General features: G+C 39.9%; 1 protein-coding gene across 2 annotated transcripts in view; it reads left to right on the top strand.

Moving 5' to 3' along the window:
- Positions 1 to 6239: 6239 nt before the first annotated feature.
- Positions 6240 to 23911, top strand: part of LOC134532586 (ATP-binding cassette sub-family C member Sur) — a 34690-nt gene continuing 17018 nt past the window's right edge. The window contains exons 1-16 of one of the 2 annotated variants that reach the window (XM_063369138.1): positions 6240 to 6321; positions 7430 to 7579; positions 10608 to 10853; positions 10932 to 11069; positions 11221 to 11383; positions 12074 to 12252; positions 12594 to 12740; positions 13388 to 13589; positions 13953 to 14058; positions 14292 to 14553; positions 15004 to 15141; positions 16248 to 16463; positions 18385 to 18689; positions 20361 to 20438; positions 20571 to 20654; positions 23350 to 23447. In XM_063369138.1, the coding sequence (XP_063225208.1) occupies positions 7475 to 7579; positions 10608 to 10853; positions 10932 to 11069; positions 11221 to 11383; positions 12074 to 12252; positions 12594 to 12740; positions 13388 to 13589; positions 13953 to 14058; positions 14292 to 14553; positions 15004 to 15141; positions 16248 to 16463; positions 18385 to 18689; positions 20361 to 20438; positions 20571 to 20654; positions 23350 to 23447 (2467 nt within the window). In that variant the 5' untranslated portion in view covers positions 6240 to 6321; positions 7430 to 7474. Of the gene's footprint in view, positions 6322 to 7429; positions 7580 to 10607; positions 10854 to 10931; positions 11070 to 11220; positions 11384 to 12073; positions 12253 to 12593; positions 12741 to 13387; positions 13590 to 13952; positions 14059 to 14291; positions 14554 to 15003; positions 15142 to 16211; positions 16464 to 18384; positions 18690 to 20360; positions 20439 to 20570; positions 20655 to 23349; positions 23448 to 23911 lie in introns of both variants that reach the window. The other variant, XM_063369139.1, reaches the window with a different exon arrangement.

Consider the following 23911-nt stretch of genomic DNA (forward strand, 5'->3'; position numbering starts at 1 on the left):
TTTAACAAGTGTAAGCGTAGTTTGTATAATAAAACAATGGGCAATCAATGTACACAATGTCTGCGTGTTGTAAAGTTTTCGGAACATTTCACGTCAAATATGGAAAAAATTGTTTGCGAGTTGCATAGTTTATAAACGATAGTTTATAAACGAGTATTTGAAAACGTCGTTAGCAGTGGTGTAGTTCCAAAATTTACAGAACCGGAGCTCTTTGTATTTAAGACTCTTTGGTTCACCCATCCTGCTAATAAAAGCGGGTGGTCCGGGGGTCCTCCCCCGAGAAATTTTGATAAAAAAAGGACACCCGCGCACATCAACAATCATTTGTTTATAACGTTTATCGCATATATATAATTATATATATAATTATTTTTCCCCCACCAAAACAGTGGCGGAGCTTCCGCTCCTGCCTCAAGAGCAGTGGCGGAGCGTCGCTCCGCTCCGCTCCGCCACCACTACAACCCTGGTCGTTAGTGAACTTCTTGCGTGTTGCGTTATTTCGTTTCTTGCTTATGGTTTATAAACCTGACTTTGGGATCTGGTAGTTTATGGATACAGACATTTACACAAAGTGTTTCGGAGTGTTTAAAGATGTGCTACTTTCTGTGCACGGGCATTCCCGAGAAAACCACTGCCTGCTGTGCGACGGTCCGTTGGCGGCGCCGAAAGCGCGCGCGGTTTGAGGTTATGTTCGGCGCGCGGCGGGCGATGACGCGTCAGCCGACGAGAGTGGCGTCCTTGTGAACACAAACAGGCCCCGCGAGGCGTTCGTCCTGTGTTTATCTCAAACATTTGCTTACCCTTCCGCGGCTCCGCCATAAGCCCATCTCGAGCGTGAGACGCCTGTCCCGGCCTCGCCCAGACCACTCGAGTGCAAGCCCGGGCACAAAGAGACCTGCCACGCGCGAACAGAATAGGCAAAATATGAGCACTAAATAACGGCGCGGTTGAGAAATGCCAACATCAAAAATTAAGTTTTAAACTTTAAACAAAACGAGATTTCTTAAACATAATGACTTATATAAAAGTGTAAGTTTACAGACATTTGTTAGTTCAGAATTCATGGAGTGGTGTATTAACGGAGTGGCGTATTGAGTATAATTGCAAACTTTTATACTTTAGAAATTTATTGACAGTGTTGAATTACCTTGGTAGCAATTAAATAAGCATGACTGTCATGTGCACATGTTGTAGGCGTGTGCTCGTGTGTATTTTTTTTTTGCAATTGAAACTGAATTTATGATTTTCTTCATTCGTTTTTTGCGGCTAAGAGGAAAATAAGGGAGGCAAGGTATGCGTAATTGGAAATGTAACTGGTGAAGGGGAAGAGAGGAAATGGGGCAGATCTTTACAGCTAGGTGCGAAAGGTGAAGGGAGAGGAAGGAATAGTGGAAGGGAAGACAGGGAGAAGGCACATTTGCTACATGAGCAGCACCAACCTGTGTTTGTAAGGGGAAAGGTATGGGAGTGTCGGAAAGTAGCTAACAGTAGAACGGAGAGGATGGAAGAAGTGCGAAAGGGGGTCAAGAGTTTGAAGGGGACTTTAAGTTGCCGGGTGAGGAGGTATGTAGATACTTAAAGGTGATGTTCAAACAATCCCTGTGGGAGGGGAAGTTGCCAAATCAATTGGTAGTGGTACCAATTTACAAGGGAGGCAGGGATAAGACAAACCCGGGGAACTACAGATCTGTCAGCCCGACGTCCTGTGTAGGGATCTGTAATAAGAAAGCATGTTTGAAATGTTAATCGCGTATTTAAATCAAGAATATTCGTTTGCTATACGAAACATTTGAAGGTTTAAAGCTGTAACTGTCATTACAACCAGGCACAATGAAAGAGCGAGGCCTTCTCTCTCACCACTTCAACTTACTGACAAACGCGGTAAACTTTTAAGACATTGGTACAGAAACAGCGTGCCATAAGCTGACTATACTGACTATAGGTCTACTAGGGGCATGTCACCACCCTAAGAGAGAAGGACTCTACTCCCACTGCATGCTACAATGTCGTTACTCATTACAGGCCGTGTCAGACTATATCTTTGCCCCGCGGTATCGTCTTTCCTTCGTCGAAGTACGAGTTGGGTTCACTAGATATCATCTTATGCCATCAAGACGATGATTGTGGGTATCACGTGGTAATGTTACGTGTGATGTAACATTTCCTTTGTTACAAACGGAGTACATGTTTTTGTCAATAGTCCAGGATATAAAGTAACAGTTTATAATGTTGATTGATATCAGGTTTTCACTTAAAATTAAAGCAAGTAAATAACCTATCCGATAAATTGTGTTTAAAATAATTTCTTGGGCAGACTCCATTGCTGGTTTACTTTGTATATCAAAGAAAATCCTCAAGAGTGGAAAACAAACATGGATACATAAACACACATAGAACAAGCCAATATGAGCTTATATGTTACCTCCATATACATAAAAAATTATGTGAAAGAAAAAATACAGCACAGATGAACAGTTAGCTCACAACGACGAGACATTTGCAACAATAACACTAAACACAAACAGCAACAACATTGTACAACACAGCAATGGACAGACGAATCCAACGATGAAATCAAACAGATATTCTGGGCAACACAAGGACGACAGCAAGCCCGGACACAGTAGGCTTCCTAAAGGAAAACCGACATTGCTTTCGTCATCAGGCACAAAGGGATCAGCGGTAAGATTTACCCATACCAGGGATGGGATGGAAAAAAAAAAAACCATCTCGGTGAATCTCTTGAGTAGGTACTGTTCAAGTGTTGCCGTATCGTCGAATAATTTTGGTCAGTATTACAAATATCATATGTCTGGATAGAGTATCAGATGTGAAGGGTTTGCGAATTAAAATTGCAGTGATTTAAAAAAAAAGTTAGTGAATCAGGGTAAATGAGAGAATGCCGACTTCTTCGTTTACTTTCGTAGAGGATAGTTATTGACTTTGATGCACAGTCTTGGACACGGACCGGGAAGTGACTGCAGAGAGCCCGCCGATTACCGGACCGAGGCTCTGGCGGCAGCTGGTTCACAGGAAGAGCAGTTGGCTGCCCTGGCGACGCGACGTGGAGGCTCGCATAGCTCGTGAGCTCATCAGGAAACTCGCGCTGCACAGGGGTCACTCAGCTGGCTACCAGTTTGACACATGGGCTGCGACGGTCGCTGTTTTTTAATCGCTGTCCAAGGCCGCCCTGCTCTGCCTGTTCAAGCGCGGGGGGGGGGGGGGGGGGATGCGCCGTCACTGGTTCAAGGTCAAGGTGTTCCAGGCCTCCGTCGGCTGGAAACACGCGCGAAACTCGCCAGCGCATTCCTGCCAACTGTCGCAGCGACCGCACCCGTGTTTACAATCGCTTTTATATAAAAATATACAGGCTATCTTGTATAGTTTTATTTTCTAGCAACTGTTAATGAGTTAAATGAAAGCAATTCACAATTTTAAGTGTTTTTTATTATTTCAAAGACGTATCTAGGATCATCCTAGTAACAAAAAAAATAATACAAATTACTTCAGAGTTCCTCCGACGGTCCAGATAACCTGATAAAGCAACCGTATCGTTTCCCGGTCCATAAGAAAGTTTGGCATGTGCCTGTTAGGACGAGTTTATTGCTCGAGTGTCAAGTGGACTACTGTTGAATATTCTTCTGAAGCGGCGGGTTATTATTTTTGGACGGACGCGGTTGCTTTCTGAAGGAACGAGGAATTCGTGGCTCAACTATTTGAGCCGGCCAATGTTTACCGTGTTCTGTCAAGGAAGAATGTACAAACTATCGCAGCGGCAGTTTCCAACCCTCTCCACCCAGACTCATGTATGTGCGGGAGGGCGCGGTAGCTAAACCCCCCAACGACTCATTTATGAGCGCTGCGTTTGTAACAGGTGGTTAGGAAACTATACTATCTTCAAGGCTTATTTACTATAGCATCATTTCATTGTAAAGAATAATTGTTTTTTTCGACATGACTTTAGTATTAATTTACATTATTTAGTGTTTTGTACCATGATAATTAAAGGATTAGTGGAAAACCCTAGGAGGGGGGGGGGGGAATCTATTAAAGACAAATGGAAACAATTTGAAAGCATACAGTGGGCAATGTGGTTGTAATCCTGCCCCCCACCCTCCCTTCAAAAAAATTGATTTCCGGTAGTTTGTTTTTATTAGAAATACTAAAACTTATATCGCCTGCAGTAAATTATCTTTAAATTTCAAATTTAAAGTTACAGAATTGTAGGTCAAAAAACAATTAAGTTACTGTTTCTAATATTCCAACAGTATTTAAATAATCAGTATTAGCTGTGATAAACATATAGCTATAAAATCCTGTAAAATAAGTTTATATTTTTATAAGTTAGTTTTTTTACTACGGTATGTAAATATAATGTTGTTGGACCCTCGACAGTGTTGAGGCAGGTAACCACGCGATACTGTTGCAGACGTGGTGCTGGGCGGGCTCGAAGCGAGCACCGCCTGACGTCGCCGGCCCCGGCCCGAGCATCACGTACCGGCACTCCGGGGCCACGCTCTACTCGCGCGTCACCTTCTACTGGCTGACGTCGCTGCTGAGGGCGGGCTACTCCTCGCCCCTGGAGATAGAGGACCTGGGGCAGCTGCCCGCCGAGGAGACCTCGAGGGAGCAGTTCCACAGGTTCAGCCGCATCTACGCCCAGGAGCAAGTTAGTACGCCCTTCAGCTCCTACACTATTATCAGGGCCGGATTTAGAGGTCTGGAGGCCTCGGGGCAACAGAGGAGCGGAGGCCCCCTGGCCCCCAATTATTTTCAAAATAAAATTAACAATTTTTTTCAGTCGAGTTTTCCAATAAATTATTTATCGTGAAATCAAGTAGATTCTCTTAGTATTTAAAAAACATATACATAAATATAATCGGAGACAAGAATTATATGGAATTATTGTGGGGACCCTCCGTTTGTGGAGGCCCTGGGGCTTTCGCCCCGGTTGCCCTCCCCTAAATCCGGCCCTGACTATGATTCCAACATTGGAGCAAGATTTGTGGAAACAAGTCGTCTAAATTAGCTGATAATTTTATTTACACTCCTTTTCATATTTGCATTAAAAAACACATCTCCTGCAGTATGAGAACTTAACCACACTCTTTAAGGGCCTAATGCCTCGTATGCCCTTGTAGGTCTGAGGGAGGTCTGCGAGCTGAGAATAGGCCAAGTCCACTCGGCACTGAAAGATGGCTGCACTCAGGTTGCCAGAGGCTTCCCCTCCCAATTCCATTTTATCTATAAGTTATGATGATGAAAATAGCCTTAATAAAATACTTTTTGTCCCTGATGTAGGTAAGTAGTATAGTAGCCAGCAGTTTTTCAAATATATTTATAGTTAGTATTCAGTGTGTTACAGTTATTGAGTAATGCAAAGATGGGAAGAGACAGGTAGATATCATAGATACACATGATGTAAGCATAATTGCTGTTAGTCTCCCTTTTGATGTCCATTGACCATCCTTTCGCCTTCACGAAACCTTGAAGCTTTGTCTACGAAAAGGGAAGTGTCTGTCTGAATTCTTATGGCAGGGCCTCATCATCGAACACTGCATATACAATCTTGGGGAAATCTTGCGACACACATAAAAGTGAAGCACATACTAACACTGTAGGTACTATGGCATATTTAGAATATTCAAACTTCTTGAGCTCAGAAAACGAAATAATCACAGTGTAACTTTTTTTGCTTAGCTACGATAAATGTTAACTTCTCCTGATCCTTCATGTTTAAATATATTTTATGTGACAGAAAATTTCACTATAAACAAGTAACCTAATAAGGCTATTACCTAAAGGAAAACAAGATAATGTATTGGGGGAAGGTTACCTCCTTGCAAGGCTACAGGTTAGGGTAGGCATATGTAGGTAAGTGTGCATGAGATGAAACGTCAGTCTCTTTGGGCGTGTCACGTATACATAACCAGAGTGACATGAAGGGAGTCGCGGTGGTTAGAGTCGTCAGATGCAGATCACTCACTCACATAACATTCCGAAATATACAGATAATATATTGGGCATATTATAAATGACTTGTTTTGAAAGTCTAGTTGTGACCGTGTAGGCCTCTGTGAGCAGACGTGAGACTATGTAGTTGTGTGATGTGTGCTCCAGGTAGCAGCGGAGAGAGCGCACAGGCGTGTTTCTCTATGGCGGTGCTACTTCCGCAGCTGCTGGGTGCTGTTCTCTTTGGGCGGCGTGCTGAAGCTGCTCGGAGACTTTGTGGGCTTCGTGGGGCCTCTCGGAATATCCGCCATCATCGACTACGTCGCACAGCTACAGAACTCTTCCGCCACTGCTGAGATCAGCACCACAGTGCGTGATCCCCATCTAACCGTAGCGAAAACTAGTACCTATCATTAATGCTATTACCATAATACCAACCTCATCTTTTTCGTAAACTGATTACTGTCTTAGCATGTAGGCCTATATGAAGTATTGACTATTTGTGCAAATTTATTAAATCAGAATCCTCGTACACCTCCAATGTTTGTCATCTATGGGAATTTAGCAGAAGCATTGCAGAAAAAAAACTTCCATTCTGGTTTATAGTGAGTGAATTGGTACCAACGTTTCGTCGACATCGCTGGCATTGCAGACAATGAGGGGCAATGGACCGAGAATGGAGCATGAATGAATTGGTGAGGGAAATGGGAGCACTCTGACAAAACTCACCGGCTCACTGCCTCGCCCGCCACTACCCCCAGGTCGCTGTGGTGGGAGCTGGTGATCTGACAACTAAGTCACCGTGGCCTCATCCCACTGGTTTGGATTTCTTTAGACAAGATTAGGAGTGAAGGTCCAACTTCAATAATGGGTATGAATTTTTCATGCTCTCTCATTGGACAGTTCATTTGCTAGAAGTGTCATAAATTACCTTCACTTCAAAAGTTCATACTTCTTCATATCACTTGAATAGCCACACTAAATTGTATTAAATTTTCTTTTATTTTACACAAAAAAATTCTCTATCCTTCCTTCCTAAATAAATATATACATTATCTATATTTGCCGAGAATCACTGTGATAATTGAGTAAGTCCAGGAAACATTTTTTCTTCATTGCTTTCATACAGACTTTTAAGCACTGTTCGTGTAGTTAAACTTGGGAAAAAAATTTATTAGTTATTTTGTTTCTTAATATGTAAAACTAATGGAATAACCATTTGTTATAAAAAAAATGTGTGTGGATGAAAAATAATGTAACTGAGACTGTCATGCTCCCTATTTCTAAATTTCTTATGTAAATTCTCGTTAAGCACATATTTTGTAGTTTATTTTTAAAAAGTTGTTAGATTTTTGTATCAGGAGATTAATAGGCACACACAACTAAAGGTCTTCATAATTGAAAATATTTTTAAGAACCTAAGTTGTTTCATGTGGCACTCAAAGAGCATCCCAAATTGTTTTTGATCATGTTGCAGGTGTATTACCCAACTTGGGTAGAACTGTACAGCAATGGATACGTGATGGGTGTCGTGGTGTTCCTGTCGGCTGTTGCCCAAGGCACTTTCTCCCAGAGTTCCACCCATTTGGTCAATGTTGAGGGCATACATCTCAAAGGAGCTCTGCAGGTATCGTATTTTGAAACATCAAAGAAGAGGCTTGGCCACAATCAGGGGTTTATGCAGAGAGGGTGATGGGAAAAGATATGTCCCCACGGAATCCTAAGAAATCTATCATTCCCACCAACAAAAGAAGAAATTAAAATATTAATATGTAGTGAGCAAAGAGGTTCTAAACACCCTCCCCCGCTCTTCCCACCAGGAAATTAAATTCTATGTATGCTCCTGGCCATTGTTTGATGTCATCCTGCCCGTCTCAACTAGTGGAGTGGTTAAGTGCCCAGGCACGAACTAGTGGGGGGTTTGTGCGCTCCAGTACACGAGACTCATGGGGGGTTGTTTCTGGTCTCGTGGCTCAAAGCAGCGGGCTTGACACCCGGCAGAGATCCCCCAAGTTTCAGCCACTCAGGATGCTATGCTAATGGCAGAATGAAAGAATATGACTGAATACAATGAAAAACACTAGAAAACAACAGACCCCAAAATAGTCACTTGCAACAGAAAACAACAAAATATAACAAAATATAATTAAAAACAGTTAAAAACAACATGAATGCATTACAATGAAAACTACCCTAAACCAATGAAAACAATAGAAAACTGAGTGATGTACAACATAAACCCAACAAAATAAAACAGAATACAATAAAAAAAACACCAGAAAATTACAGACCAATAGTCACGTGGAACAAAAAACAACAAAAACAAACAAAATACAATAAAAACTCTAAATTACAACAAAAAAAATCCCTTATATAATGCCTAAGAACAGAAACCACCAAAAACCAACAGCAATCATTGAAAAATACTAGAAAACAGCAGACTCCAAGAGAGTGACATAGGTACAACAGAACCAAGAGATTACATACAAAAACACATGAAAATAACAGAATACAATGAAAACATGAGGAAAAAAACACAATGAAACAACAGAATGCCATAGAACAGAAATCAACAAAAACCCATACAATACAATGGAAAACACTAGGAAACAACAGAAACCATCAGAATTTAATATAATTCACTAAAATACAACAGAATAAAGCAGAGTGCCAGTGCTAGTGTTAGTGTAAACATTTTTTTTTGGTAATTGGAATTATACTAATTCAATAAAATATAATTCAGTGAAAACAACTATACATATTATTTATTGTATTAAAGTATGGTGCAAAAGTTGAACAAATATCATTAAAAATAATTATTAGAGCATGCATAAATAAATCATTAATAAATATTTAAAAAGCATGTATTTAAAATTATAGTATTTATGACAAACTCAATTTACTTAACTATGTATTTAAAAAAATATGTGGAAATTAAAAAATAGTGTACGAAATATCTTTTAAAGAAAAATTTGAAAAATATATGATTTAATTTATGATCAATTTGATTTTTTAACATTATAATTCATCAGAATCCAATAGAATGCAATGAGACCCACTAAAAAACAACAAAAACCAACAGAATGTTGTGGGCGGGGGTTGTTCGGACGGCTTTAAGGTGATAGTGGGCGCCACCACGTGATGAGGCACGTGGACCCGGTGAGACTCCTAACTCGGGGCGTGACGTCGCCCATGTGAGGCGTGATTTTACCCCCTTGAAAACACCTAGCACTAATTTCTGCCCGCTCTCAGCATCGGGCACGCTATTCTCTACGCAGTGGGCTCTTAGGCGTCCCACACGCCGTCACACTACCCGTGGTCATACAGATTTAAAATAATAAAATAATACGTTAGATTTACACACCTGCTTTATTCGGCTAACTCAACTCACACACGTACACGATTAAAACTGTATAAAACGCCCGCGGCACGAATCAGTTTAGGTGTAATGACCCGCCACGTGGTCACATCCCAAATTACGTATTGCATAGAAAAATGACCGTTACTGGTCGTAAGATAATTAATTAAACAGTCCCCCGACCGAGAGGAGCTCCGAGGACTAACAGAAAACGATTTGGAAAAGATTAAAGTTAAACAGAATTACTTAGCAGTGAAAACAAGCGGTGAGGTCCCCGGAGTGCTGAAGCGTCTGCTCTCGGTCGTTGATGGCGGAAGACTGGGCTGAGCTCATGGCTCGGCTCGACTAACGTGGTGTCCTCCCGCAGAAACAATTGCCGTTACAGATATTTGTGAATTCGTGCCACGGGAAACTAAAGTAACATGACAAGGATGATTTAAAAATTACGAGACATTTTCTGAATAATGAAAAAGAATTCTACAAATTACAATTATTAAGAATTACATTTAAATAATGTCTGGCTTCGGCTTTCCTCGGGAATGTCCGGAAACGCTATTACATATATTTTAATACATTATTGTAATTAAAAGTACATAAAAACCCTCCCGGCCGATCTGCCGTCTCGTTGCACTTGGGAAACATTAAAACAAATTACACAATTACATTTAATTATGTTTTAGGGGTGCGGCGCACTGACTTGACAGCGCCCTCTTGCCGGGCGAACACACATGCACGCACACGTACGCACGGGTAGGCGGGAGGTTTGAATGGAGGGTGGGTAGTGTTTGGGCGGTGGCATATCGGACTAAAAGGGGCCGCAGGCCTGGACGATATCAAGAATACAGTGAAAAGCACTAGATAACAACAGATTGATTACAACAGAAACCAATGAAAACTAACCAAATACAATGAAAAACACTATAAAACAATGAAGAGATTGAGATTATAAAGTGTATACAGTCTGAATAGAGTGTGAGAAGTTAGTGTATATTCCATAAAATAATTTATGCTTCTCAAAATAATATTTTGAAGTCACACAAAGGGAGATTTCTCGGGTGAATTCTTTGGTGAATATTTGGCTTTCCCATTTAAGGATTGTTGATTGTTTGTATTTTAGGCCAGGTTTCACAGATGTGACTTGAGGTGGAGGAAGGTATTGCTTTCACCAGAAACCTGACTAAAGTTAAAATATGTTACTATTCTAGCAAATCTAATACATGGTATAATAATTTTGACCTAATGATGACTTTTGATAACAATTTATGGTATGTTAATGTACTGTGGTATTTTTTGTAAGGCGCTTGTATACAGTAAAGCACTACGGCTGTGCGTGTGGAACATCACTGACCATAAGGATGACTCCGGCAACACAAGCCAAGTCGGTGGCTCGGATTCAGCGGCCGAGAGAGCCAGCGGTGGCTGCGAGAACAAGCCCGCGAAGGGCACGGACATGGGAGCCATCACCAACCTGATGTCGGAGGACGCGTTCAACGTCATGTCGTTCTTCTGGATCGGCCACTACGTCTGGGCGATCCCTCTCAAGGTGAGCGAGCGGAGCCTCTGGTTGGCGACGCTGAGTCGGTGGCTCCTTCGCTACACCTCAAGCTACACGTTGTTTCAGATAGGTGTCCTGATGTATTTGCTGTACCTGAAACTGGGCTGGAGCGCCATTATCGGAGCTGCGTTCTGCATCCTTGTCATGACTCCGCTGCAGTTCCTGATCGGCAAGAACATGTCGTCAAACTCGAAAGCCATAACGGTAAGTGTTCCGGAAACAGCGTGCAAACACGATACAGGCTTCCGTATCCATTGCCAGTTTAATTCCTGTCTAAGATAACCATGCGTCATACTTAGCTGTACTTTTCTTTCTTTACTTAAATTCAAAGAATTATTTTATGTATTTATTCCAGGATCTTAGTGACGAAAGGCTGAGGAAGATGAACGAGGTTCTCCAGGGCATCAAACTTCTGAAGCTGTATGGCTGGGAATGCATTTACAGGAGAAAAATCATGGAGACAAGGCAGCGAGAACTGAAGTTGCTGGATAAAGATTCCCTCTACTGGGCCTTGTTGAGTATGTTCATTAGCTTCTTTCCAATTTCCATAGAATATTTTTTAAGCATATGACTGACTCATCAAATCATGTCACTGTTGAACATGAAATACCTACTACTGCAAGGAAAAATTTGACTTGAAACTTCTTTTACTGATTATGATTGGTGATCTTCCTGCAGTTGCTTGTCAAATGAGAATGTGGTCCCTGTGCTATAGAGCTTCCATGGCACCTATGGAAAATTATTGAGCCCTGTAAAAATAGGTTGTATTTTCCAAATGAGTACGAAAGGGTTACAAACAAACAAATACTTCTGAACATAACATCTCCGCGGTACAGCCGTTCTCGTCGTAGAAGACCAGGTCGCTGTGTGTCCTCCACACTGGTGCTCAAAAGGCCTTGGAGCACCTCCGAGAGAGATCACAGACTGGATCCATGTACCTAGTACATTTCTGCATGCAAAAACTCACTTGTGTTAGTCTTGAAATTAAATTGTTATTAATGAATATAAAGATATACACAGCCGCGTGGTTTTATTTGCAAAATGCTGTTCGTAAAATGTACTTGCTTACTGACATTTTCAGAAAAACCATTAGCTTCATTTCAGATGGTCTTCATAGTTTTGAATATATTAATGTGAACATGCAGGATAGCTATGTCAAATGTAACTTATTACTCTGCAAGAACTATAAATTAGCAAATGTTTCACAGCATTCCTGACCCATGCGTCTTCGGTTTTGGTGACTCTGGTCACTTTCGGAGTGTACTTCAAGATGGTGGGCGGAGCGCTGTCGCCAGGCGCCGTGTTCGCCGGGCTGGCGCTGTTCAACCAGCTGACCGTTCCGTTGTTCATCTTCCCCATCACGGTGCCCGTGGTCATCAACGCCTTGGTGAGTCCTGCCGTCTCTGCCACCACAGTGGGGTTCAAGAAAACACCGATTGCGACATCATGCTGTATGTCCGTTGTTCATTCTAAGATTTCTCATTCTGAAATCATCACAGATGACCTAGGAATCAACTGCATTCAGGATTAGTTACTTAAGGACTAAACCTTACGAGGAACCTTTTTGGCTGGTGGTTTGGGTTCACTGCATTATGTGTATCCAAAGAATATGCAAGACAAAATGCAAACATGTCTGTGTTCTGCAGATGTTTAGTTGGTCTTGCAGACGGTGTCCACTGTGTTCCCGGGAGGCACGCCGCGTCAGTGCGAGTGTTGGTGTGTGGACAGGTGAGCACGCACAGGCTGGAGGACTTCCTGGCCCTCCCGGAGACCGCAGGGGCGGCCAGCACGGCCGATCCGCGCCCGAGTGACTCGGGCCTGACCGAGAGCAAGGTGGCGCAGGTGACGGCCGAGGTGCCTCGCCAGAAGCCGGAGGTGGGCGGTGGAACTACTCTCCTATTTATTTTACCTATCTTTGCTTTACGTGCAAATTGTGTAAGCATATTTACATTAACAGTTACTAGCTCAAACCTTGAATAATTCAGTTTGCCCTCATAGACTCCCGTTGGGAAGTGGTGAGGTGTAGCTGAAGGAAGCCATCCAAATATTCATAGTCTGAACCCCTTGCCTAAGAGGACTTTATTTTCAAAGATTTTCTTGACTGTCGAGGTGACTAGTAAGAACATTCAAGTTTAAGATGTTATGGTTTGAAATCCAGAATATGTGTGTGTTTTTCCTGTCATCAGCAAGTTGCTTACCCTGTTTAAAAGGCAATTATTATTTACTAATGAGGGCTCAGACATCAGCGGTCATCTGTTTAATTTAAACTGTAAACAACCTTGATGTAGGTTGTACTTCTTTGTTTTGAAGGACACATCAATATTATATTATACTATATTATATTTCAGACTGGTTGAGCTTAGACTGCAGTCCAAGTCCAAAATACTATAACTATAAAGTATTAAGGCACTTGCTTGTTGAATGTGGAGAGTTATGTTTGTAAGAACTAAGAATAGTACATTAAAACTGAGGATCTGATTCGAAACGATGATATTTGCTTGTTTATCTGTGTCGGGTTACAGGTGGTGGAGTCCAATCACTCGCAAGACGACAGTGTGTTTGGTCTGGGCAACATCATGGAAGGCGAGGAGGATCCCGAAACTGAAGACTTGGAGGAAGAGTCGGGGAGCAAAGTGGTGGTTACAGTGAGCAGTGCTTCTTTCTCGTGGTCCGGGGAGGCAGAGAGAGTTTCGCTGTCTTTGAAAAATATTACATTTTCGAAAGGTAGTGTAATAACTGACTTTACATTTTGCAGCAGAATATTAAGATTATCATTTATTTAATTTTATCTGCCAAATAATTTTTTTAACATGATGACTTAAAATTCTAATGAATACATAACATAAATCAGAAAGTGTATTCTATCTCCCTACAAAGGTTTAAATCTCTGAATCACCCTAATTGGTACGTTGTCCAATAAAGTAACTAAGTTCAATGAACAGGAGCACTGTACTATCCAGAATTTCAAAACCTTAAAGTTTTTATTAAGGCATTGAACAAGCTGTGGTACATGGTGCTGATATGGTTGTTATCTTCATGATCTGCTTGGTTTGATACACGTGCTCCTGCTGTAACCGTGTTGTGCAGGCAAGCTGACGGTGATAGTGGGCCGTGTCGGCAGCGGGAAGTCGTCCGTGCTGTCGGCACTGCTGGGCGAGATGCACGTCGTCTCGGGGAGAGTCAAGTGGGCGGAGTAAGTCTTGTGTTAGCCGGCACTACATACACTCTCCATACAGCCATTCTCAATGTTCAGACATTCTTAACATACATGTTATTGATATATGTGTAAGTTATGTATGATTATAAGTTACTAAGAATCAAATATTCTAAAATATTCTGTAGGAATGAATGACACTTCTAGTGCTTGCACAAACATTACACTAGAAACATGTGCTGCTGCAGTAAATAATTTGAATATTTTCCTAGAGGCAGTACGGTGGCGTACGTGGCTCAGAAGCCGTGGCTCCTGAACGGAACCCTACGGGACAACATACTGTTCGGGCAGAAGTATCGGCCGCGGCGCTACAGACGCATCATCTCCGCATGCGCCCTGCAGCCAGACATCGACATTCTCCCGGGGAAGGACTACACCGAGATTGGCGAGAAAGGCATCAATCTCTCTGGCGGCCAGAAGCAGAGGATTGCGATCGCCCGAGCAATGTACTCTGAAGCTAACGTTGTTATCCTGGTGAGTGAATTTCCTCATTCTGTTTGAAAAATAAATAGTTCTGTATCCTAATTCCAACATTAATAGTTGTCATTTACATAAAATTATCTTTAAAAGTACTTGCTTATTATTGTTATTACTTCATGTTGGTTCGCTTATTAGAAATCGGTACTTAAACAGAATCCTAATCCTAAAATTATTGCTTTTATGCATGAATATGCATGGGACTAGAATTCAGAATATGGCAGTTGGCAGCTGATGCCTTGGCATTATTTTATCATAAGCCCAGATGTGTGTCATCTAGTACAATTCTGAGAAAACATTTTGTAGATTGGTTTCGGTTGAACTGTGTCTCCAGCAGAAAGTAGCTCAATGCAAGTTTAGCATTGGATGAACACTGCGCCAGGGAAGTATATCATGTAATTATAGAGCGTCGATGCAACGAGTGCCGTGTGGTGTTGATCGCTGCAGGACGACCCTCTCTCGGCGCTCGACTACCAGGTCGGCCAGCAGGTGTTCGAGCAGGGCATCAAGCGGTTCCTGCTTCGACAGAAGCGCACGGTCATTCTCGTGACCCACAGTCTGCAGCTACTGCCCTACGCTCACAAGGTAATCCCTCGTCATTCATCACTTCATCACCGAATCCTCGAGTGTTTCCCAGCTCATGCTACCCTCTCTCGCTCGCAGTGGGCTAGTGTGAATGAACACACGGCCATGTGGTGTGTGGCGTTGTGTGGCTGGATCGGGCACAAATTTAATTATTTACAATTTGATGAAGAACTTTGTACAAAGATTTGGAAACATGAATAGAAATTATTATTCTTGTGCATATTAAAATTTTAAAATTCTTTGTTCACTCTGCAGTGAAAAAAATCAGATTATTTATTTATAGAGACAAGATTAAATGTATAATGAATTGTGATAAAGTCGAAATAACACTGAAAAGCAAGTTAACACCGAAATGCAAGTTAAAACACCATTAAGCACCGAAATGCAACAAAAAAAATCATGAAATTAATGAGCATACGTATTTAATTAAAACTCAACTCAGATTACAAAATCGTAATCTTTGATTAAATTAAATTTAATGAATGTAAATTATTTAACATGGAGTTGATAACAAAATGTTATACTAAATAGATTGATTTTTTTAAAAATTGCATCTGTTATTTTTATTTGTAACAAATTGTTACATTACGACATTGGTACATTTTTCAAGTGCACATATACTTGCTGATTTATACGTGTTGTTCCTAGTGTCAAACTTGACATACATATTACAAATCATTATACGAATCGTAAAAGTACGTAATTTATAATTCAAAATGACATTGTTTTGGTGTAGTAAGTATCAGTGAACAAGTATGTGTCATATTTGTTGAAAACTATAAATTAATTGGGCTAACCTTTGTGAACCCCATTTTTTTTCTCTCCACACATTTTCATAACAATATTATAATAGACTGATAAATTGAAAATATTGATATTTTCAAGTCAATATTTTATCTGTATCCATATAATTAAGGTGATGTATTGAAAAACTGGTATATTGATTTGTTGAAAAATGGCCATCCATACTTGGACAGCTAACTGGGGCGAGAGTTGAGAATAGATCTCGCTGCGGAACAAGAAGGTAGGGGATGTAGGTCTTGGGAGTGCAGAGGTGCTGTGTGTTGCAGATAGTGGTGATGGAGGGAGGCGGGGTGCGTGCCCAGGGCAGCCTGAGTGAGCTGGAGCAGACAGAGAGACAGCTGGTGGGCGGCTGGAGGGGGGCCATGTCTCGGGAGGCTCTGGAAGGGCAGAGCTGCGCGCCCGGCCGCACCGCCAAGGAGCGCTGGCGGCTTGTCAAGCTCGTCTCGCGGATCGGCGTGCAGCTCAAGCAGAGAAATGTCGTGGACGGCACCTGGCAGACAGAGGAAGAGGCACACGTGGTAACTAAGAATTTTTGATTCTGCTTACTACTTTTTGTTTTTCATCATGCAGGATTTTCAGGTAAAAGCTAATTGAAAGTCACTAAAGCCAGTGTATATTTTCATTAGAAGCAGATTTATATTTGTAATTAAATAAATGGAATAAATTTTAAGTTTAATTTTACATAATGGTTTACTTCTTGATTATTCAAAAACTAAAATATATGGTACTGAAACATTGAATAAAATGTTTCTTCATTGAGCATTATCGAAATTATGCAGCAGAATGTGTAACAGTCCTGTGTAACGAAGAATAAGCTGACTTTGGACATCTTAGAGCCTTCTTTTGGGCCTCTGATAAGGAAATATGTAATATCTAATATGTCAAATGGTACGTAGTGGGCACTTATTATCACATTATCAGTGTCCACAAAATGTCTAATTTTTCATTACTGTTACTTTTTCTTATTACGAGATTATACAATTCTACCTCATGAAATAGTTGACCACCTGACAAAACTGTATTTTTGCAGTTTAATTACAGTCTATAACAATTTTTTTGAAATTACTGACTTTCTTAGGAGGTAATGATAGTTTTTACTAAGGAGCATGCTTGCACCTGTTCTAGAGCTGCCATTGTACATTTTGTTTCCCTCTTAAAATTTACTGCTGTACTTATAAGTTTTATAAATATAAATTGACTAAGTCATTTTCATAAATAAAGATTCTAGACATGAAATTTTCTATCGGTACTAATTTTAGTTACATTTTTATTCTGTATAACTTAAGTAAATATTTCTCTGGCTAAACATTAGCATTGATTGGTATGACTGACTCCAAGAAGTTGGGAAATAAAGGAAATGTACAGTAATTATAATATTTTAATGGTATCAGTATCATAACTCTGAATGAATTTCATGAAATGGTAATGAATACAATTATTCTTGTGTTGTAAACAGTTGAGTTAGGGACACACACATCAAAATTCAAGGGTTGAAAGGGGTAGAATCAACCTGGATCTTTGGTTAGGAACCATCCTAGCTTTTATTGGTTAAATTCTGGGCACTGTGGAAAACAAAAATATCCCAAATCAGGATAAAGATGGCTGGGTTTGGATTATAAACCTGTCTCCGAAAAGTGAGTTGTATGTTTTACTATTGGTCATGATGCCCTCTTTTGTTTTCAATTTATGGGCACAAATTTGATAATATTACTTTTTTATTATAAAACTTGGTCGCCAGACGCCTTCTTTCGACCATGGCGTGCTACGATCCATCCCGATTGCCACCAGAGGTAGGACGCTCGTCGCACCATGAAGACATCAACTCCGTTGTTACTGATTCATTTGCATCCGTTGGTTATTGATGTATTTTCTGTACCTTTTTTTCTTTCCTCGGAGCCTCCTTCAGGTGGTGGACACCTTAAGTACTTTTTTTTTTACCCTTTCTTACAGACTTTTGATTTAATAGATGATTACTAAACTTACTCCAAGAAACGTGGTGTCCTTGTCCTCAGTGTGCTTGGATTCCATGTCGTGGCACCTTTTCAGACAGTTTCAACTGCATTGTGAATTAAATCTTGCCTGTTAATAATGGTGTATGTTTTAAATGACCACATGTTCGGCGACTCTCAAGTTGAGGCATGTGGGACGCTTGAAGAGCCCACATATTAAGCATCTTTCGTAAAACCGTAAGTAGCGTGCCCGATGCTAGAGCAGGCATAGACCTGTGGTGGAATTAATTAGGAAGTTCTAGTCTTGCACCCTCACGGGTCACGTCACGGCCCTGTTAGTAAGTCTCAGCCAGGTCAGTGTGTCCACGTGGTGTTGCCGTAGAGGATTGATGATGTAATGTTATATTAACAGTAATATCCACCACAACGCCTAAACGTAGGGCTCATCGACAATGTGCAACCCCCCGGGACATGGGTACAACTGCTCCAGACCCCACCACTGTTCACACCGCTGAGGAAGCGCACGGGCACGTCGTTTGGCTCGCGCCACCTGGCCCACGACCTCCCGCTGCCCATCGACGAGTGCGAGGCGGACTTTGTGGAGCGCAACAGCTGGTACCGATCGTCGCTGAGGCGCCACCGCGCGGCCACGACCACGGAGGCTTGCAGCCAGCACCAGACCGTGCTGAGGGCTTCGTCCCTGCAGACGGGCCGCAACGACAGCCTGCCGTACCCGGTGGTGCGGCAGTTCTCGTCGCCCAGCATGCACCACGACAAGCTCCCCGCCACCAACAGGTGACCGTCTGGACTTGGCGAGTTGCCTGATTGCCATATTTCATCAGGAACATTACTGTAAGGTGTATGGTGGGCCAAACGTATTACCGTGTTTTCTCTCGCATAATCGTCGCACATTTTATTCTAAAATCAGGTTTGAAAAGTGGGGGTACAAATATTATACGGATAAAAAAAATTTTTTGTTAGATAAAGTATCCATAAAAACAAAACCCATTAACGGAAAGTACGTTTATTTGCAAAGTGAAGTATAAAAGAGCACGCCAAACAGCTTAATTTAATAAGTCATGCAACAAAACCCTTTCTTCAACTTTAAATAGAAAAACAAAATCTGTGATCCAAATGCAAGCCGAACGAACGCGTAACTACCGTAGTAAACACCATGAGTGTGCGGGATATCAAATGTAGTTAACTCGGTTCTGCATAGAGAGCGCGCATTGCATGCAATCGGTGAGATATCGATATTCGACGACGTGTGCGCGCTCTGTACAGGAAGCAACATAACCAAATAGTAATGATTGCAACGAGCGCTGGCTACATTTTTGTAAGCGGTACACTGCGGTGATGGAGACGAACAATGAAGGTTATAACGTTTAAAAAGTCTTTAAAAGAAAATTTACACATCAGACAGCTTCGTATTTCCGTTATTTAAATAAGTACGCGGTAATTTCAGAATAAGTATAATATTTATACTTTAAAATACATTGTTTTATATGGAAAAGATACCTACACAAAGCGCTAAACATCTAATAGTGGGACCAAAAACATCATGCGACGTTGACGTGAGAGGTTTTTATTTATCCAAATTTTGAAGCCCTAAAATATGGGTGCGACGATTACGCCCGTGCGACGATTATGCGATAAAAGAGGGTAATAAAATAGATAAAATATTATGTTTTTAATTATCCTCTCATTTAATATTCTTTAAGTATATGTATTTGAGAAGTTAATCAGTAAAAATTTTAATTTTGTATACTATCATACTAATGTATTTTAATTTAAATTTAAACAATTATTTGGACATACGCCATTTCACTGCAATGGAATATTCCCAAAGAATGGTATTAAACCAAACTCACCATTGCAAGAATCTTTTTAAAAATGTGATTAAATTTAAATTTCTGCCAAAAATAATGTTGACAGATAATTTTTAGAAAACTACACTAACCAATAAAAAATATCCATAAGATATGCTTGAAATGGTTAAACACTGGGAGCATGTTCATTATCTGCTGGTAGCGACGAATGTGTCGAGAAATGACGATAAACAGCTACAGCAACTATAGCAGACATTAATCACATTTTCAATACGTTGCTGAAAGGCAGCGGAAGAAAGGTGATGGAATCCCTACGAACAATTATTAGAGACAAGATTTTACGGTTTCATTTTTGGTCCAATTATGATTTGAATTTAGTTTTGATTAAATTCTACTTCATTCCATAATATAACTTGCATTTCGTTGTTATGCTGTTTTTTTGACGTGCTTTTTTGGTGTTATTTTGATTTATTGCAATTCACCATATAATCTTGCCTCTAACAGTTATTGCTGAAGTGAAATTAAAAGTAACTGTGATGCTATCTGCACTGTTACGCAGTGTACCTGCAAGCTTGAGTGTTATGCTCCACATGTCGCGCTTGGAGGGCTCAGCATGTATCCGGCCACTGTGTTGCAGAGCCAGGACCTACACGGTGGACAGTCCGAGCCAGGGCAGCTTGCTGAGGAAGCTCTTCTCGCCGAGCCAGTCTCGCAGGCACGTAGCAACTGCATGTCACTGACCGCCTATGGCTGAGTGCTGCTTGTGATGTGGTACTGCCTTCAGCTGAGTGGTGGTTGTGGTGAGATAGTACGTACTGTGTTTTGATGGAACTAATGTTTCCCACAGGACTTTGGCTTCAGCTCCTGAAGGGTCTGGCAGCTTTCGAGAGAGAAACATTCTGAAAAGGTTAATGTTGTCCTACTCTGACAAGTAAGGCACTGATATTGTATCTAATTATTATTTTTGATGTACTTTATTTTAATGAGTTATTAACAATTGTGTACAATATAGATTATTAATTCATTTTTTTATAAAACTGTATATCATACTTTTTATTTTTCAACTAACTACACTGTCTGGTGTACTTGCTTCAGTGAGTTGAAAGGATGATTCTAATTTATGTACAGGATTGTACACAGAATTTTATTTTGAGGGAGAATAGAACCCACTTGCCTGTTGTTTGTTTTCAAATTATTTCATTTTGTGTGTGTGAACGATAGAATTTTTTAAGGAATTATCAAATGCTTGTCCGTCGCACTATATCTAAGAGCTGGAAAAATAAGTATTTATATTTTCCAAAATTAGCTTCTATAATTTATAATTTTATAAATTACCTACTTTCTGTTATTGTGAAATTAGCTTTTCCTGCAACTTACTATATAACTTAATATATAATTTCTAAATTTTGAAAAATAAATATTCTTATATATAAAATAAAAGGTTTTTAAGTTTTCTAGTGTAAAAAAGTTGTTCATGCTTTTTTAGATTAAAACCACAAAAAATTCAAAAGTTTGTTTTACTTAAAAAAATTGGTAATATGTTAGCTAACATAAAGTTGGAGGTTCAGTTTATATATTTATAGTAAGTCTTAAATCACTTGCATTTATTGGGATAGGCATAGGCGTGCCCAGACATTTCCATTAGGGGGGGCCCTGCTAAATTTTTAAATCAGAAGCTGAATTTAGAATGTTAAATAGCCTAAATACATTCACTCATCGCCGTGTTTATATTTTTGTGCAGTATCAACGAGATATGTTTACTAGTTAATATTTATATCCGTATAATTTTAAAGATCTTGAAAATATGTTTTTTTTTTTCATAGACAATGTTTAAAGGGTACTTACACATTTTTCTCCTTCAAATTTTCCAATAGCTTGGTCCAGATCTACCTTTGAAATGAACTTCTTTTTAGTGAATTCAAACACAGCAATTCAGACAACAGAACTTTAACAAACCTCTTAAAATATTTTTTTTTGTTTGGCCATTTTAAGGGACCACGTGTTTTAAATAAACTAAGGCGGCTGTATTTCCAGAACGATAAAATGTTTAAAAATATTGTTAATTAGCACGCTGCAACACTGAAAAACAGTTTGAGTGTCAAAGTGCCAGAAATATACGAATATTAACGAACGCATTAGAGAAAATGCCGATATGAGTGATTACATTAGGTGGGGCCATGGCCCACCTGGCCCCCCCTGTAGGCACGCCTATGGGGATAGGCCAGAAGTATTTTGAATTTATCTTGGATGCATGTAACTTAGCGGTATTACAGACATGGCAGTATCACGATGCTTGGTCACAAAAACTAATGTAGAAAACAATAACCAGAAAATCTCCACAGGGTAAAGTGTAACATTTAGGGGAACGCAGAGTACCCTGTAGTACCTACTGCTATTGTTTATTTTACTTCACACTCCCACTAAAGCAAAATACAAGAGAGTGCAGCCTGTTTTGTTTTCATCTTATTACCATTAGCCAACCATACACCTTTCGTCCATGAGACAAGATAAAATCTACAGCAAAGATGGTAGACGTGATGTGTATATTAATTTGAAGTGCTGATAAGTCGTAAGTGACAAAAATATGTGAAATAAAGAATTAGTTAGACATGTTTATGTTCCCCAGACAAACATGCAAAGGTACGTATATATGGCGAATCAGGTTTCTGAAAGTTTACGTGACAGGGTTGTTTCTATCAGAATGGAAATAATACATGTGTCTGCTAGTCTTGGTTTCTCCCCCGGTACATCCGACCCCGGAATCTCGCCGCTCTCAGCATCGGGTTACTGTAGGTTCAGTAATACCACATGGTAGTTACATGGCTCTTAAGGCGACCCAGATGCCTTAATCTCAGTGAAAGTAAACAGCCAGTATTCTGGTAGGATCGGATTAATTTGCCATTATCATTGCACAGAGTCATCAAAATAAAATATTAAAGTAGTAAAAAAAATTAACCCTTTAAAAACTTTGCTGATTAATTTACAAATATCTGGAGCTAATTATATTACATACATTGTAGTGTGTTTAGTTTTGAAGTTCTAAACTAAAAACTAAAATGCTGAAACGAGGGTACGTTCCAAAATGTTTGTGCCTGGCGCCGCTCTGTCCTTATTATACAGGCCTGAAATGATGGTCACCTGGACCGTGATTAACAATTAACAATTTAATATTTATTACTATAATTAGTCAAATATTATTGGAGTACATGGCACAGGGTCTACAAGTGGCTCTTACGGTGGTGAAGTGATACCCTCGTGCACACTGCTGGCAGGGGGCTGGTTGCAATTGGGAAGGGGACGGGGGTTGTGCGTAAAAGGACCAAGGCACGTTAAACTCAGGGGAGAGCGTAGCTCTGATCGACATCACAGGCAGTAAAAGTGTAGCTGTTTGTGGTATTTTATAAATGATATTTTACAAACAAATTACATTTTTAACTAATATATCTGAAAAATTTTTTTTTAAATTACTTAAAAAACTTTAATTTGTTTCAGATATTAGCAAAAAAAAATTTTTTTTAAAAACTAATTTTTCTAATGTTTCAAAAAAATTATTTTTGTCCACAACATTACTAGTATTACATTGTATTTTGCAGTAAATAAATACATGCACACACTATGTATTTCAGGCCATGTGTTAATGAAGAGAGTGAAAAGATGCCAGTGAAAAGACTCCTGTCTTCTGCTTCAGCAGTAAGTGATGAGACAAATGATGAAGATGACCTATGTAAGTGCAATTTCCATTAAGTTATTCCATAAAAAATTTTCATAAGAGCAAATTCTTGGCCTTAATCAATTTATATATTTATCACCTTTAAATAGACCAATAAAGTGTCGTGTGAAAATAATTTATGTGAGTATTTTAGGACTCATCAGAGATGTGTAAACATCTAAGAGCAAATAAAGAGCAAATTCACATGTTCTTATGATGAAAATAAACTTATAATACGAAACTCTGACAAAAAATTTAACTTAAAATTCTTTAAAATACTGCCGAGCGTGATAAACAAACGGTTAAATAATATATTTATTTTTCAAATATCAAAACATTGGACATGTTTACATGTTTTTATTATTATTTCATTTATCAATGTTTATTTAAATATTAAATATGTTAACTTGTCAATTTATGTTGACATAGTATTGAGCGACTCAACCCAGATATGTTTTATCTAGAGGTTTCTATTTTAA

Source organism: Bacillus rossius, chromosome 6 (genome assembly GCF_032445375.1).
Source record: "Bacillus rossius redtenbacheri isolate Brsri chromosome 6, Brsri_v3, whole genome shotgun sequence".
Classification (NCBI taxonomy): Eukaryota; Metazoa; Arthropoda; class Insecta; order Phasmatodea; family Bacillidae; genus Bacillus; species Bacillus rossius.